Raw genomic sequence first — 19,777 nt, forward strand, 5'->3', positions numbered from 1 at the left:
GAATTTACAGGGAACAATTTTTGTCTTGCTCTCTGTTTTATTATTGAATAAATGATTTCCATGCTTTAAATCAATTTGATTTTAGCGGCTATGTGGAAGAATGTACTAAGTACTGCATAACTTGAAAATGAATTTTTAATTTTCTGTTATTCTAGAATACACTTCTCGTAACCTACACTCAAATGAATGATTTTAAGGCAATATTATCCACAAATCCAGTGGCGTATTCAGATTTTTATTACAAAACGCTTGCACCACAAATATCTCACATTACCATATTTTCAGGAGTTATAACTGTAGAACGCATTGAGCTGTTGACTTCGGATTTTCACTGTACAAATTCACTGGTGTTCTACTTGGTGATGACAGTGTTGTCAGATCTCAAATATGTCTATAATCTGAATAATAATTACAAACAAATACTTTGTTTCCAAAATTGAAGTTGTTGTAACTTCGTTGTTAACAAATATTTTTTAATGAAAATTTGACAGTTTTGATTTATAACGACTACGAATCCAGTGGTGTAGTCAAATTTGAAAACAAAAATTGCCTAATAAACTTTTGCCGTTTTTGACAAACAAAAAAACCATAGAGTGCCTTGGAAATGAAACTAAAATTGTGAAAGTTAGTGTCAAGATACAGTTTTTTCATGCTTAATATTTCAATAAAAAAAATTGAGATTGATTGAAAAATGCACATTCTACAGGGGTGGTTCCATTTTAAATGGGTCACACTGTATATATATATATATATATATATATATATATATATATATATATATATATATATATATATATATATAATCTAGAAAGGTTAATGCAGTCAAGCTGCTGGAAAATAATTCCATGAAAATCAAAAAATAAATAGATAAGTACTCTTTGATCATTCCCATATTGATTTCAATTTAAGAGCCACCGGTATACAGCTGTTTCAGCCTATTGGGCATCGTCAGTACCGGGCAGGCGGTCCTCGATTGAAGACAAAATGAGGACCGCCTGCCCGGTACTGACGATGCCCAATAGGCTGAAACAGCTGTATACCGGTGGCTCTTAAATTGAAATCAATATGGAATGATCAAAGAGTACTTATCTATTTATTTTTTTATATATATATATATATATATATATATATATATATATATATATATATATATACACAGTGCTAGTCAAAAGTCCCCTCCCCCCCTCGTATCTTTGGAACGGGTATACTTATAATAATGAAATTTGGAGGGTGGAAATAAACGGATGTAGACTTCTTAACTGGTCATAACAGGTGACGCAATAGTCATAAATGACGTCACAAGGCCACTGTGACCAAAAATTTTAAATGGGACCCTATGGCAAGTGACAGCTCGTTTGAAAGGTATTGAAAATACCTATTCAGTCATACCAATTTTGTTTGGGTTTCGGCTGATTTTGATTGATAAATTGAAGAAATACGAAAATTATTGTTTTGCATTTAATTAATAAAGATTTTAAAGTACGCCTCTGGTTCATTGTCAAAAAGGTTGACGTGTTTGAATTATCCACTTGTCAAAAGTGTTTATACCTTGAAAATTCACCTAAGCTATTGTTTAACGAGACGTTTAAGTGTTTACATAGGCAAAATGGTACGTACTGTAGCCGACAAAGTAGCAGCTATCTTAATAATTGGTGAATGTAGAAACAATTTCCATGCAGCGGAACGACTGTTTAATGAGAGGTACCCCGATCGCCCTATATCGAGGGTTTATTTGAGGGAGCTTCTTCGGAAGTTTGAAGCATCAGGTAGTGTTCAAGATGCCAAACGATCTGGTCGACCAACAATTAGTGATGACAAAAAAATTGACATACTTGGAGAAATGGTAGTGAACCCTACTTCTTCCACAGCCCAAGTTGCGTCTATCTGTGAAGTCAGTCAAAGGACAGTACATAGGGTGTTGGCTAAAAACAAATTTCATCCATACAAATTAAAAATGGTGCACCAACTTTCAGATGATGACCCCGACCGAAGACTAGAATTCTGTGAAACTATGTCCGATAAAATGAACCAACAACCAGGCTACATACAGACAATTTGTTTTAGTAACGAAAGTACTTTCTTTCTCAATGGAAATGTTAACACTCAAAATGTGAGGTATTGGAGTGACACAAATCCTCACATCTTTCGTGAAAAACATACTCAATTTCCAGAAAAAGTAAATGTTTGGGCAGGTATTTTGGGAAACCACATAGTTGGGCCTCTTTTTCTCAATGCTAACTTAACCGGTAAATTGTATCTGGAGATGTTACAAACTGATATTGAGGCGTTAGTTCTTGAAATTCTAGAAGATAATCCAGATGAATTCGACAACTTGGAAATAACGTTTCAACAAGATGGTGCTCCTGCACACTATTACGGTGCAGTAAGACGTTACCTAGATGAAGAATATCGTGGTAGATGGATTGGACGACGAGGTTCGATCGAATGGCCAGCTCGGTCACCGGACCTTACACCATTAGATTTTTTTCTATGGGGGTACTTGAAATCTAAGGTTTACGCTACAGCACCTGACAGTATTGCCATTCTGAAACAACGAATTGTTGAAGAATGTAGGGCAATTTCCGCTGACACACTGGGACGAGTACGACAAGAGTTTAGCAATAGGATGCATTACTGCCAGGAAGTAGATGGAGCACATTTTGAACACTTATTATAAGAACTGGTTCTTAAATCTTTATTAATTAAATGCGAAACTATAATTTTCGTATTTCTTCAATTTATCAATCAAAATCAGCCGAAACCCAAACAAAATTGGTATGACTGAATAGGTATTTTCAATACCTTTCAAACGAGCTGTCACTTGCCATAGGGTCCCATTTAAAATTTTTGGTCACAGTGGCCTTTTGACGTCATTTATGACTATTGCGTCACCTGTTATGACCAGTTGAGAAGCCTACATCCGTTTATTTCCACCCTCCAAATTTCATTATTATAAGTATACCCGTTCAAAAGATACGAGGGGGGGAGGACTTTTGACTAGCACTGTATATATATCTCTATATATACAGAGTGTCCCTGGACTTCCTCTTTTCCTCTCGGAATGTATAGATGGGGTCAAAATATCACCAGTACTTCATATAACTTTTTTTCCTAAAAGTCTTCGTAACCAAGTTACGGGCCCTCGAAGTTACAAAATGAAAAATGTTTTTCTTTGATAACTTTTCAAGTGAATATTCAAAATCATCCAAATTTTGGTAATTGACTAAACAAATGAATTCCGTCGATGAGCTTTCATGCAGGAGTCAGTTGTTTTGCTACAAAGTCAGGAACGGACTACCCCCGATGGTCCACACCCCAAAACTTTGAAATGACAGATATTCTTCAACAAAATAAGGTTACTTGGACAATTTTATGAATAAAAGTACTCGTGTGGAAAGTCGATCGGAGCAACGAGTCTTGATAAAAATGTAGTTCTACTCGACGACATCAAACCCGCTCGTCCACCATTATTTGAAATGAATAATTATCAAAGCAGAAATAATAATGATAACGTTAATTCAACAACATTTATAACAGGAATAATACAAAGTATGCTAAAATGAAGTCGTAAACAAAAAGTACAGTACCTATATGGAAGTTTAAGTCACAATTGTGATAGCAGATATTTTTTCAAAAGAAATATCAAGTTCTGTAGATTCGTTGTGTTTTTAAACTAACAAGCTACTCTACTATGAAATATCGAATTCATTCCATATTTTGTATGTACATAATACGTGTGGAATAATCACGTTTCGTGTTGATCAGTTATCTGAATCTCATGAAACTCAACATTCGAATGTTTCAAATTCTTCTTCACAGCTAAACTGTTGAGGAGTTTCACTGATAATTATAATTTTATGGGAGAAATTCTTTAACACGAATCTAAATTCAGCTGAAAAAACGCACATCGGAAAAAATATTTACTATACTAATAAAAAGCAAACGAATGAACTACAAAAACGGCTGCACATGATCAGGTGAAAAATATCCAGGGAATAATTATGTTCCATTTCTTTCACAGATGTTGACAAAAAAACCTTTTAGAAAGTTTTGATAAAAAATGAGAAACTGGAATGCGATTTTGTTTTGTTGAGTGGTGCGTTGTCATATGACTATCATTGTATTGTCAATATTCTATAGGATATTTTGAATTTTTTTGATATGGCCGAACAGTTTACATTCAATGAATATGCAGATATGCATGTATTTTATGGACGAGCATTTTGTAATGCTGCAGAAGCTCGTCGTCTGTATTCAGAACATTTTCCCAATCGAACGGTACCGTCAAGAGAAACATTCGAGCGTGTCGATCGCAGCTTGAGGGAGACAGGTATGTAATAATTGATAATTAATTTGAGCACGTTGTTTTATTTCGATATTATTGTAGGTACAGTTTTGCCAAAACGAGGTGGTGAGGGCGCTCCTAGGACTGTACGTACCGTTGTATCGGAGGAAAATATTTTGGAAGCCGTCGCTGATGATCCTTCAATGAGCATCAGAAATCTATCAGAACAGTTCCATACATCCAAGTCCACTATTCATAGAATAATTAGGGAACAACTGCTCCACCCATTTCACATCCAGAAGGTACATGCCATGACACCTCAAGATTTTCCAGCACGACTGGAATATGCCAATTGGTTCATGGATAGGCAAAGAGAGGATATGACTTTTATTAATCGAGTTTTATTCACTGATGAAGCAGGTTTCAGTAGAGATGGAGTTATCAACTCTCATAATCTCCATATATGGGCCGAAGAAAATCCCCATGGGATATTGCAAACCAAACACCAACGGAAATTCAACGTGAATGTTTGGGCTGGTATCATAGGAAACCATCTTATAGGACCATTCGTTCTACAGGACCGATTGAATGGAGAACGTTATTTGGAGTTCATTCAGAACGATTTGAATGGACTTTTGGAACATGTTCCATTGCAAACCCGAAGAGATATGTGGTTTATGCATGATGGCGCTCCTCCTCATTTTAGTTTGATTGTGCGTGACCATCTGAACCATATTTTCCACAATAGATGGATTGGTAGAGGTGGGCCATATTCATGGCCATCGCGGTCTCCGGATTTAAATCCATTGGATTTCTTTCTGTGGGGGCATCTGAAAAGCCTTGTTTACGCTACACCTATTCACACAAGACATGCATTGTTGAATAGAATAACATTACATTACATTCGTTATGAACATTTTACCTATCATTTCCATTGTCCCTAAAAACTAATATTTTCGAATAATGGTAGACATCTCAGGATAAATGTTGTTGAATTAACGTTATCATTATTATTTCTGCTTTGATAATTATTCATTTCAAATAATGGTGGACGAGCGGGTTTGATGTCGTCGAGTGACTCGTTGCTCCGATCGACTTTCCACACGAGTACTTTTATTCATAAGATTGTCCAAGTAACCTTAATTTGTTGAAAAATATTGAAAAATATCTGTCATTTCAAAGTTTTGGGATGTGGACCATCGGGGGTAGTCCGTTCCTGACTTTGTAGCAAAACAACTGACTCCTGCATGAAAGCTCTTCGAAGGAATTCATTTGTTTAGTCAATTACCAAAATTTGGATGATTTTGAATATTCACTTGAAAAGTTATCAAAGAAAAACATTTTTCATTTTGTAACTTCGAGGGCCCGTTACTTGGTAACGAAGGATTTTAGGAAAAAAAGTTATATGAAGTACTGGTGATATTGTGACCCCATGTATACATTCCCGAGAGGAAAAGAGGAAGTCCAGGGACACCCTGTATATATACATATACATATATATATATATATATATATATATATATATATATATATATATATGAAATATGTATGAATAATATGAATGGAAATTAAGCGATGTTATCGATAATGAAAGTATTAGGCAAGTATTTATCAAATTCATTGATGAAGGTATCCAACAACTTGCATTCTTCACTTGTAAAAAGGCCTAATGTTACTTTGGAATAAACGAAAGAATAAAAGTTGAATAAAATCAATGGAAAGATAAGATTATACGAAATTAATATAAGAAATATATATCGATAGAAATAGTCCAATTCATTCAGTTAAATCTTTGATGACTAAGTGCCTGTAAATAGGCCTGTTCACGTTCGTGAGACATTTTACACCCTTTAAAATCTCAATTATGCCTCTATGCAATATAAACAGTAAGTGACCGTACAGAACGCAGTGGTAAATTAATTCGCTTTACCATTTTATACAAGTTAAGACCTGGAAGACCTGAAAATACACATGGCGCAAAAATACATGACAACATTTATACGCCGCGTGTATCTCTGAGTCACAAGAGGGTGATATGGGGTAAAATACTAAAAAAAGTAGTTTTACATCACCACAATACAAAATAAATCATTATTAAAAAAATTCATTATAAAAATTGGTGTGGCCTGAGAGACCTTTCTCAAGAATTCCCGCGGCAGTCAACAGGTTAATAGATTTCCAAAAGTGTTGGAAACACGACGAGTTGCTACACATCTATCGATCCCAAAAATAAGTCATCCAAGGGAAGACGACACGAGGAAGTAAACGGCTTACGACGCAAGGCGTCGCGATGCCCCAGACGGATACCCTTGAGGGTCTTCCAAAGGTAGACACATCGCGCACAGGAGTACTGTGTGTCTCGCAGGAACGTGAAAACTGACGCACTAGTGGAAGAACTAAGGGGTGGTGACAGGCCAAAGTGGCATCATGACGGGGCCAGTTCACAAAACCAGCACGAACTTTAGCGGATATATCAATAGCCAATCCGTCTGGACCTCCCGTTATTTGATTAATATTATATGATTATACAGGTTGTTCCTTAAACACATGCTAATATTTAAGGAGGTAATTCTTAGACCCATTTTAAGGAAAAAACGTCCTATGGACGTATGTCCTAAACGCCTTAACTTTTGAGATACAGGGTGGCGAAGTTTTCAAAAATAATCAGTTTATTAATAATAACTGAGATAATTTTGTAGACATCTCTGGCATATTTGGTACATATGTTCCATGCCTCAAGGCGCATTTTCTGATGTACAATTTTCTTAATTTTCTCTGCCAGTGGCGTACGTACGAGTTATGAAATGTATATTTTTGGTGAAAAATATACTACGCCACTGCTTTATCTTGAATTAAAAATTATTTTTAAAATCTCCATACATTTTTGAGCACATTTGATTTGTTGGGTTTTTTTTGTCCGACGCATGGTTTTCGCTCAAAAAATTAAAAATCGCTTTACTTAAGGATAAATTCCTTAAAAATCTGATGCGGTATCTGATGCTGGAATAAATGACGTGTAGCAGAATTTATTTACTGCACCTCTTGGAAATATGTAGTTTGTCGATATGTGATTTCTTTTAAAGATTAAAAGCTGAAAAAACAGCGTAACGTCAGTAGCTAGTATTGATGTTGGTTTAAAGTAAGGTGTTGGTGTTAAAAGCTGTCACAGCGCGTTTTGATTGATTTTGAAGTGTTATTGAAGTTATTTTGGTAGTCCGCTGTTTTTCTGAATATCAGTAAATATGGTGAATTATACGAATGCGGAAATGGCGCAAATACATTACGTATATGGCCTTGCCGATGGTAATGCAACAGAAGCCAGGCGCATTTATCAGGAAAGATATCCTAATCGTGCCTTACCAGATAGCCGAACCTTTTCAAATATTCATCGTTGACTTGGGGAAACTGGTAGTTTCAAGAAAGGGACTCCAGAAGGTAGACCTCGTGTAGTAAGAACTCCTGAAATTGAGGAAGCGGTGCTGCAAGAAATTGAGGAACATCCTGAGACGAGTACGAGGAAGATCGCTAGAACTCTGGATATTTGTCATCTAATTGTTTGGCGTATTTTGGTTGATTTTTTGTTATACCCATACCATATTTCAAGAGGGCAGGCATTACTCCCAGAGATTTTCCACAGCGTGTGAACTTCAGTCAGTGGTATCTACAAAGTATTGCACTAAATCCGCTGTTTCAGACACACATTTTGTTCACAGACGAAGCAAATTTTTCTCGGAATACCATTCAAAATTTCCATAACAATCATGTGTGGGCTGAAGAAAATCCCCATGCAATAAACGAAACCCATTTCCAACACCGATTTTCGGTTAATGTATGGGTAGGAATTATAGGTGATCATCTAATAGGCCCATTTTTTCTACCAGGACGCCTTGATGGTCGTTCTCATTTACACTTTCTCGAAGAAGATGTGCCACTTGCGTTAAGGAATCGAATATGGTACATGCACGATGGCGCCCCTGCTCATTTCAGTGTAATTGTCCGAAACCATTTAAATACAGTCTATCCTAATCGTTGGATAGGTCGCGGAGGACCTCAGCAATGGCCAGCAAGATCCCCCGATCTCAACAGTTTAAATTTTTTTTTATGGGGTCACCTTGAAACTCTTGTGTATAAAACTCCTGTTAATACTTTAGAAGATTTAAGAGAGCGAATAGTTGCCTCGTGTGAAACTATACGAAATACGCCAGGAATATTTGAACGGGTGCGTAATTCCATGCGTAGAAGGGCGGAAGCATGCATACTAAGTGCAGGTGGCCACTTCCAACAATTTTTATAATCAGATTTGGTATTATTACTAATTAACAAATTTGTGTTATTCGTTTAGACTTACTGTCACAAAATAAAATAAAACTCGTTTTTGTGAAAAATTAATTTTTTTGCAGATTATGTTTTCAAATATTATTAGGGAATTGGTAATGCGTTATGAAGCAATTTTCAGATTCTCATTCATTTTAGAATTGATCTAATTTCTTAATTTGCTTTCTGTCGATTTTTATTTTTTTAAGTGAAAATCATGCGTCGGACAAAGAAATACCAGGAGATCAAATTTTTTCAAAAATTATTGAGGATTTTAAAAATGATTTTATTTTGAAAAGAAAGCATTGGCGTAGTACTTTTTCCCCAAAAATATTCAATGCGAAACCCGTAGGGATGCCACTGTTTGAAAAAATACAAATTTGTGTACATCAGAAAATGTGCCTTGAGGTATGGAACATATGTACCAAATATGCCAAAGATGTCTACAAAATTATCTGTTATTATCAAAAAACCTGATTATTTTTTGAAAACTTTGCCACCCTGTATCTCAAAAGTTAAGGCGTTTAGGACATACGTCCATAGAAAGTTTTTTTTTTGAATGGGTCTAAGAATTATCTTCTTAAATATTAGCATGTGTTTAAGGAACACCCTGTATAAGGTGTTCCACATACTCAAATTACTCACCTCCAAACTCAGAGTCGCTACATCTTGGTGTAATGTGAAAATTTGATCATCTAGCCTTCCGGCGCTACTCCTGGTATCATCTAGTTTAGTTCTTGGTTCAATATGCAAATCATCCAGCGAGTTACATGACTGATGGGGCACCGTAACACTCCTTTGTCTTTCAACTCGACCTCTCAACAAAGCCAGATGATATGTGGCAACACCACCCATTCGAGGTTGTCGCAAACTATCCTGGACTTCTTGCAACCTTGATAACAAAATAGCAATTAGTGAAGAGAAAATGAATCCTGTGGTGGAATTATTCAACAATAAACTTCTGAATATGAATAGTTCTTTCATAGGAAAATTTGAATGAACTTTTTGTTCAGGATGGTTACTTTTTAATAGCAAAACTGTCTTTGTAGAATAAGATTTCATACATCGTAAGAAGGTGTAATTTTGTGGAAAAATCTGCGACCATAACTCTTGCAATATGGTGACAACTCTTTACCGATATCCTAATACAAAAATATCTTTGTTGTGGAATTTCATGAAGTTCATAATATCACATACATGCCGTTTTTTTAGCTGATACCATTATTGCTATCTTGGAAAGGTCTAGTCCTACAAGGACGCTTGAACGGAACATTTCAGAAATGCAACCTAATGAAATTCGATGAAATCACTTATATTTTCCGAGATATTTGCAAAAAACTGTAAATGACAGATTTAATTTTTTTGCTCTACCGCTTCCATTTTTGATAGTATCAAAAAATTACAAACAAACTTTTTGCTCCATTTCATGTTTTCATCATTAAAATCCACCATCAATATATTTTTTTTAACGGACCTGTATATTTTTCCACACATTCTGATAGTCATCATGACTACAAATTCATGGATTTATCACAGCATATGTGTTTCTCGACTTTTTTTTCGAAAACACATCATCAATATTCTATAATTTTTTCATTAAGAGCTCGAATTTCCGAATATTACCGAAATTCAAACAGAGTTCTCCCGTCGTTCATTGAGATCCTAAATATTGATATTTATTGAAATCCAAATAGATTTCTGTCAGGGTTGCCTTGAACAAGAGAGACCAATAATAATTTATGAATACCAAACCAAATGTCTTTTAAAAATTTGTAGCTACCCAAATAATTCTGTTCAGAATATGAGTATACCAACAATAATTAACTAATAAAAATAATGTATCAAAAAAGTCAAAGATGATATTCAGGAGAAACATGATGAGCGATAATTTCTTTTTCTGAAGTTAACCACGATATTCATCAATGTGAGTGTCAAGTTAATTGTCGAAACAGTTATTCAATTTGGTGAGTAATTTAAAGGAGAAAACATGAATTTTTTCGATGACAAAAAAGGGGTTATGTTTATTGTTTATTCGAGATATTTGAGAAATGCTACCAAATCTCTGTCAACGTATCAGAAATTGTATCCTGAACGACGACAACAAAATGTACGGTTAGTGAATGTGGCGATAATGAAATCGACGTTTTAGATGAGTTCAAAAGAGATTTACATCAATGATGAAGTGGCATTCATTTGATTTAGGATTTGTGAAAAAAAATTGAGATTAAGGAAGTATCTCTGGGGGAGATTGCTCATGATTCGGCCCATCCAATACGTCTGTACTTGAAATTTAAAAAAAATCAATCCTCATCAAGCAGGAAACTCCATCATTTGCGTATGACGGACTTTAATAAAAGAATTATAAATTTTGCTCATTATAGCTCATTATAAAATTTCGCCAAAATAATGAAATTGGCGAAAAAACATGGTGGTGTGATGGAAGTAGATTAACCAATAACGGATGGTTCAACAGAAAAAAACATTATCACTGGCGACAAGAAAATGAATATTCACATAGAGTTACCAATTTTCCAGAGAGATATGGTGTTAACATATGGCTTGATGTTCTTGATGATGAAATTATTAGCAAACACTTTTTTGAAACATCTCTGACCGGAAAATCATACTTGAACTTCTTATCAGGGACTTTGATTGAGTTTCTAGAAGATTTGCACCTTAGTCTTATGAGAAAATATGAGTATTTTCAACAAGACGGAGCTCCACCTCAATACAACTATACCAGGAAGATGATTAATAATGACCCTATTGAATGGCCACCATGTTCAAAATTTTGAAAATATTGAAAAATTGAAAGATTCAATCACTCCACAGATGTTAGAGAACTATCACAAACACACTATTCCTAGAACAAGTATTTGTTTAAGAACAGTATATGAACATGTGTCTTATAGAACAGATATCCATAACCTGAATTTGGATAAAAAGACAGTGCTAAACATTCCTGTACATAAAAAGGAAATATTCAAACGATCTTTCTCCTATAATATCTTCTCCACCATAAATTATCTCGTAAATAGGAAAACAATTGTTTTAACATGTCAGAAACTGTTTTCAAAAGTAGGTTTAAACAGCATCTGTTCAGCATTCAGAATAACTAGTTCCGCAGCGAGAATCATATATCTATAATATCTTTATATTACCTTCTCTTTTCTTTTTTTTCCGATTTCTTTCTTATTTTCTTCTCTTCAAGCCCTCGTTTATTTATTTTTATACATTTAAGGTATTGGTGGAAGAGCAGATGCTAATGCAAATTCGCGATCTGAACCAAAGGCCATTTACAATCAAATACAAAGTGTTTTTATTTTTCTCTCCTTCATCTTGTTTTTTGTTATCATCTTGTTATTTTGATGGGCAATAAACTCATTATTATTATTAAATGATTGCTGACAATTTGAACATTCGATACGATATCGCATGAGACGGTTATATACTTAATAATATAACGTGAGGCATTTCGTTGTGATGTGTATTTTCTACGATTTAATGAAATTTTTAAATATCGTTGGAACCACTATGTACTTGCAACAATATATAAAAATTTGATTTCTCATTGAAAAAAGAGTTAAATTATGGAATTTTGATGCGGAAGTGTCGGGAAATACAAGTGTTGTAATATGTCAAAGAATTTGTAATTATGATGACTACCAAAATTTCTTTAGAAAAATACAAGATCATATAACAAAAAATTGAAGATGGATTTCAATGAACGAAAAGTCCTATTAATTTCTTGGAAATGGCTTCCAAATTGGAGCCGAAACGTCGAATAACACACAAAACTCCAGACCCAGATATATGTATGTATATATATATATATGTATATATATATATATATATATATATATATATATATATATATATCAATATATATATATAAATTTTATCGAGTGTGCATGATATAAATCAAAAATTAAACAATTTGCCCCCCTTTTTTGAGTTTTTGAGTGTTGACATGAATCAATGAATGACAATTATTTGTTGATAACATAAAAATAATATAATACTTATTGGATGAATCAGCATTAGTATTTTTTCTTCGACTATCATCATCTAATTTAAATAAATAAATTTGTTCAATTTCTAAAATACTAGCATTAGTATAGTTTATTGGGTGGTCTAATGAATTTACATGTTTTGATAATGCTCATGATAAAACATTTCTTCTGTAGTCACTTTTATGAGAGGTAATTCGACCTTTTAGGAGTCTTGAGGTCCGTCCAATATATACTTTATCACAATATTTGCAAGGTATTTTATATCCAGAAAAACTTATAAACACTTTACTTTTCAGTACTAAAGTGAATTCAATCCAGACAACCTCAAATACAAACCAAGAAAACAAAGATTCAAACAAAAAATGTTGTAGCCTTCCATACGTAAAAAATTCAACTTCAAAATTGATTAATGTTCTGAAGAAAACAAATCTCAGAATTGCACATAACAATGTTATGTTATAACAACAAATCAATTCTTTTCAAAACTAAAAAAACCTCTTAATACTGATCATAATTATAATATCGTTCATAAAATACCTTGCAAAGATTGTGATAAACTGTATATTGGACAGACTTCAAGACTTCTAAAAGGTCGAATTACCTCTCATAAAAGTGACTGCAGAAGAAATGTTTTATCATGTGCATTATCAGAACATGTAAATTCATTAGACCACCAAATAAACTATACTAATGCTAGTATTTTAGAAATTGAACAGAATTCCTACAAATGTTCTATTCTACTGATACATATAAATAAATAATTAAAATCTATGAATGAAAAAATTGACTAAAATAATCTCAGTCAAATGTATGATTATTTATTTAAATCAGATAATGATGGCAGACGAAGAAATAGTAATGCTGATTCATCCAGTATGTAACTGACTGATTGTAAAACAAATTATTATTTTTATGTTATCAACAAATAATTGTCATTTATTGATTCATGTCAAAACTAACTTTTAAATTATTTCTTGTTCGATCTGCTGCAAATTTTCCACATTAATCTCATGTTGAGTAAGTTATATCTGTAACGTTTCATACATATATTTTTAAAGTCATCTTTTCAGTTGTCTTGAAGTAGGAAATAAACATTTCCGAAAGCTTGACAAACTAGCAAAGAGTTTTCATCCTTGACCTTGACTGCAACCTCAAGATATCATCTAATTCTTAAGTATTGCATTACAGCATGGGGAGGAACGTTTGAAAAAAATTTAGGAGGTTTACAAATAATGCAAAACACATTACTGAAAATTATTTGTAAGAAGGACCGTTTATTTTTCACAAAAAAGCTGTATGAAGAAATCAACTTATTCAACATCAGAAGTCTCTACTCTTACTCTTGTTTAATATGGACATTTCATAACAAAGTAAATTACCAAAGTTCAACTATTGAAAAAGAGACCAGATCTGTTATAAAAAGGTCTATCCATCTACCTTTATTCAAAAAAAAATCATTCACAGAAATCTGTATATTACTTTGGCCCAAAACTTTTCAATTTACTACCACTATTATAGACATAAAGAAATACAAAATTGATATAAAATCATTTCTACGCTACAATTAACTTATTATTGAAAAATTATATTGAACACATATACTTGAAAGCTCCATTCTCCAGAAATATCAAATGTATATAAAATGTCTGACAGAATAAAAATCTCCTTTAAAAAAGGGATACCTATCACAACACAAGCGCATTTGCGCTTAGGTGAAAGGTCCCAATATATGAAAGGGGATAAGAAATATTTATATATTATTATTAATTTTGTATTATTATTAATTTGTAATTATTATTTGTAATCTGTATACGTTGTGAAATTAAATATATATATATATATATATATATATATATATATATATATATATATATATATATATATATATATATATATATATATATATATATATATATACATATATACAGGTACTCTTCTTTGTGTTAGATCTTCTCTAGGTATGTGTATGGTTTTGTTTAATATATTGAATGTGAGGTCTTGTGTTTTGATTTGTACTTGTTCCTCGATAAGTGATTTATGACTGTTAAATTTATGGTTGTTCAAGTTTTCCCAAATTTCCATGCGGTTTCCCTTGTTGACTTGTTTTATGAGTTTTATGTTCTGTGGTGGGGGGAAATTATGTTTGTTTTGTATGGCGTGTGTTGCGAGGTTTGATTTATATACTATTGGATTTATGTATGCTTTTTTGTGCTCATTGTACCTTTGGATTAGTTTTTTCTTGGTTTGGCCGATATAGAATTTGTTGCAGTCCGAGCATTGTATACTGTATATCCCGTTTTGGTCTTTTTCATCTTCTTTTTCATAGTTGTTTATTTTTTGTGTTATCTTCGTGTTCGGCTTGTATGTGATGTTGATGTTCAGTGGTTTGAAGATGTTTGTTAGTTCTTTGGTTTGGTGTCCTTCGTACGTAAATGCTGTCCATCGTTGTGTTGTTTTGTCTGTTGGGGTGGCTTGATCCTTGTTCTGTATTTTTTGTTTGATTCTGTTTTCTAGTTTATCTATTGTCTTCTGGGTGTATCCGTTTTCACTCGCTATTTGATATATGACTTTCCGTTCTTTGTTTCGGGCTTCATTGCTGAGTGGTATCCTTAACATTCTATATATGAATGCGTTATAGGCAGCCATTTTGTGTGATGGTGGATGGTTTGAACTTGCGGGTATGATGGAGCTTGTTTGTGTAGGTTTCCTGTATATTGCCATTTGAAATTGTGTTTTGTTGTGGTTATATCCTATGGTTATGTCCAAGTAGTTAAGTTTTGAGTTGTGTTCTTCCTCAATGCTTTTTGTAAAATTTAATATTGAAATACTGAAAATAAAGGGAAATTATATGGGAAACTTTTTTTTCGAAAAGTTTCAATGGAGTTTAACTACGGCACTTGTTTGTGCTTTAAATTAAACCTAAAATGATGCAGCCAACTGCGACCCACTGACGTTTAGTGTTTGTCAAATTCAACGTATTCTTTGACAAAAATTGAATCGAATTTAACAAAAAGTTACTTAAAAAAATTGTGTCTACAGCAATTTTATATCCATATGCCAAATTTTATGCAACTAGGATGAAGTTAACGTTTTGCTTATTTTTGAAAGATATCCCCTTTATTTTAAAAAACAAGTTCGGTTAATTGTCATCAATTCATGTATACATAACAAACTCATCATGGAGTTTAACTTTTTTGATACATTTTTACTTATACGGACATTTTTAGAGAGAAATTAAAAATTTGCTATAAAAATTTCAACATGACTGGTGCAAAGTTTCAATCACTTAGCTATTTTTTTAAACAAAACTTTGATTTCGAAAAAGCAGAGGAAACTAAAAAAATGCAAATAATTTCGATAGAACTATTATTATAAATTTTGAACAAAATTAATATAGAAAATACAAATGGGTACAAAAAATTACTTATTGATCTAAATGAGGTTGTGTGATGTATTGGTGCGCCATCAAGCTGATACCATAGGTCGTATTTAATATTTAAAGGCATATTATCTAAAACTTCAACTAACCTCATTATTTGAAAGGTTGAGATAACCGACGGATGATGAATTTTTACTAAAGAAAAATGGCCCAATTATTCGTTAAGTATCCTTGTCGTTAAGTATCCCACACCATACATTAGTTTTAAAGGAATACTGATCACCACATTCAACTGTGAAATTGGGATTTTCTTGGACCCACCATCGGCAATTTTGAGAACTTACCGGTCCATTTGAAGGGAACGTTGCCTCATCTGTCCATAAAATTTTATACGGAAACTTTACATTTTCTTCTCGCTCTCCTTGAAACCAGAATGAAAACCCCAAACCGACATCAAAATCTCATTCTTTCAATGTGTCAATAAATTTTGGCTTGTAAGGCCAAAATTTATTTTTTAATAAAAATTTTCTAACACTTTCTCTCTTGTAATCGGTATTTTTTATAATATCGGTTATGCTCGTTTGCCCGTGTTCAATAAATTTTAAACAAATGTTAAGTTGGGCCTCCTCATCATATTTACTTGGAGTGTGCTTTTTCTTAAATTGATTTGCTACGGATCCTGTTTCTCTGAATTTCGACATTAACCTTGACACAGTAGTATGTTGAACATTTTTTCCTGGATGCCGTTCATTAAAAATGTTAGCTACTTGCCGGTATGGTGCGTATTCTCACCACATATTGAAACTATTTAATAATAATAATAATAATAACACGTCTTTATTCACCATAAAAATACAAATGGAATAGACAAAAATAAAATAGAACAGAATACAGGAACAAAAACAAAGAAAAAAAAACTTCCAGTATATGGTGAATACGCGGAATACTATCGCAATAGGAAATTTTTGACATAATCAGAGACTCGCATAGTCTGAGTTTTAAGTTTGTGTTGAGAAAATCACGATTAGGAAAAAGCTGTCTGAGAACGTTATAAGAAGATTGGTTCAGATAGCTGACATGTTTAGTAAAGCGGAGATCCAGATCAAACCACAATCCTAAATTTTGTATCTCGTCCACGGAGGGAAGTATATCTTTTTCGATGCGAACTTGAAAGGTAGAGTTGGTAAGCTCTCTGTTCTTCTTAGCTCCTAACATCATTATTGCGGATTTGTCTGAATTGAGCTTGAGCTTATGGGCAGTAGAAATGTCAAAGATGGCTTGGAGATTGTTATTAATATGCGACAGAGCAGATGTAGACTCGCCTGGCGAAAAAGAGAAATATAACTGCGTGTCGTCTGCATAGTGATGTATATTGCATTTTTTCACGGACAGATAAAAGTCACAAATATACAAGCTAAAAAGCAAGGGGCCAAGGATAGATCCTTGTGGCACTCCCTTCAATACCGGCAGATCATCTGAAATAACTTCATCCACAACAACTCTTTGAGTACGATTCTTCAGATAGTTTTCTAAGAGAGACACTGCTTTTCGAGGAAAACCGAAGTAGACAAGTTTGTCACACAATATCACATGATCTAGAGTGTCAAATGCCTTGCTGTAATCTAGGAGTATTAAACAGGTCAAATTTTGTTCATCTGCAGCTTGAAAAATATCGTCAGTAATTGACAGAAGAGCCGTGGTGGTACTATGCTGAGGTCTGAATCCTGATTGTACAGATGTTATAATATGATTTTCATTGACGTAATCATTAATCTGATTTTTCAGAATCGATTCCACTACTTTAGAGAGATACGGTAGAATTGTAATTGGTCTTAGGTCAGAAAGGACAGTAGGTGAGGATATATATATATATATATATATATATATATATATATATATATATATATATATATATATATATATATATATATACAGGCTGATTCACGAAGGATGGCACATTAGACGTTTCTGGTGAACCAGACAACGGATCACTTTGAAAATTTAATGGAGGGCATATTCGGACATTCTCTAGCCAACTAAAATATTTTCGACTATGCGGTGTTGCCGCTTCTATTAGAAAGCAGTAGCAACTTTGATTTTTCAAATGGAACACTCTGTATATAATATTATTTTTGGAATCTCCAACGATTGCCCGACAACTTTTCTTGATATTTCTCTATACCTATCTGTTACCGTTTTCGAAATAAAAATTAATTTCAATTTTTTTCTTCGAAAATCATGACTTCTAAAAATGCCGATATCTTTTAGTTAAGAAGTACTATGATATCGGAATTTGGTTTGGAGTTAGGTGATACTTGGACACTTCCCACACGTCAGCCTAATCTCCGTTACTTCAATACAGGGTGGTAAAAAAATACAGTTTTTTCGTTTGCTTGAAAAAGTTGCTGAAATTTGATTATTTTAAATGGAACACCCTGTATATTATTGAAAATTCGGAAAGCTGCTGAAATTTGCTTTCTTTCTATGTATATCATACCTATACCTAACTAGTCAAGTTTCGGACTTATGAACATTTATTTGTGAAAATGTCCCTTCAGAATGGTATTTCCATTCGGTATTTGGTAAGCAGGCCATGATTACTATTTGACAGTAGCGTTGTGACATTCTCCTAATAATATCGACATTTTCGTCACTTCAGAAGTTGCAAATACCTTCAAAACGATGGAACAAAACTATTCAAACGAAGTTCTTATGAATTTGTTTATTATTTTTGGACAGTGTGACAAAATTATCAGCAGAACATGTAGAAAGTTCAATGAAATGTATCCGAATCTACCGCCAATGAACCTCAAGAAATTTATACAAATTCAGAACAATTTCAATATGTTTAGATAAACTTTAAAAAAGCACCAAGAAACTTGAAATTGAAAATATTGATATGAATAATTATAAAAAAGTAAAACAATCATGTGGAATATTTCAAAATATGTTCGAATCGCTGGCCGTTCACGTCCAAGCACTTTAAAATGCGGGTGTTGACTGCTTTCGTGGTGGCAGATCTGATTTCATTAGGATCCAAATCTTCAAATGTTTGGGCAATCCTTTCTAACAATTCATCTCTCGAACGCACGGGTATTTTGTAAACTTTTTCTTTAAACATTCCCCACAAATAAAAATCTAATGGATTAAGATCGGGTGATCTCGCTGGCCAATTCCATGGTCCCAAGCGCCTCATCCACCGATCGTCAAATAGTCTATCCAGTTCTGCGCTACTTCTCTTGTGCAATGTGCAGGAGCTCCGTCTAGTTGGTACCAACAGTTTCGATAATCTTCGAGTGGCAGATTATCCACTAAACTGTCTACAGTATTCTCCAAAATATTCAGGTAGCTTCTGGATGTTAATGACTCCTCGTATATCACGTACCTCAATTTGTTGTCCATCAACAGGCAGAAGACATTAAAACTAAATTTTTCTTCAAATCCGGCTTCTTTTGTGACGTGAGGATTTTCACTGGACCAATAATGACGATTTTTTCTATTGAAAATACCTTCTCTCGAAAATTTCGATTCATCAGTCCAAATAATTTTATTTAAAAAAAGTGGATCTTCTTGAAAGCGTGTCAACAACATTTCACAAAATTCTACTCTCTGTTGAGGATCTTGAGGCTTCATTGCTTGAATTTTGGTGAATTTATAATCATGCATTTTATGTCTTCGCAAGATTCTTTGAACCGATGAATATTTTATACCCAAATCTTCTTCAGCACTTCTTATCGATGACTCGGAAAATGCGTGAAAATATGCTAAGACATTAATCTGGTTGTC

The 19,777-nt window shown here is 33.5% G+C and overlaps 1 protein-coding gene across 2 annotated transcripts in view; it reads right to left on the reverse strand.

Moving 5' to 3' along the window:
- The window catches only part of Elk (Eag-like K[+] channel), a 322,370-nt gene that overhangs the window by 40,264 nt on the left and 262,329 nt on the right, over positions 1-19,777 (reverse strand). For both annotated transcript variants that reach the window (XM_074172321.1, XM_074172322.1), the window contains one exon: positions 9,245-9,491. In XM_074172321.1, coding sequence (XP_074028422.1) covers positions 9,245-9,491 — 247 coding nt within the window. The remainder of the gene's footprint in view (positions 1-9,244; positions 9,492-19,777) is intronic.

This window comes from Leptinotarsa decemlineata, unplaced genomic scaffold, assembly GCF_025532065.1.
Source record: "Leptinotarsa decemlineata unplaced genomic scaffold, Ldec_3_MD MMD2_tig00000090_RagTag_RagTag, whole genome shotgun sequence".
Classification (NCBI taxonomy): Eukaryota; Metazoa; Arthropoda; class Insecta; order Coleoptera; family Chrysomelidae; genus Leptinotarsa; species Leptinotarsa decemlineata.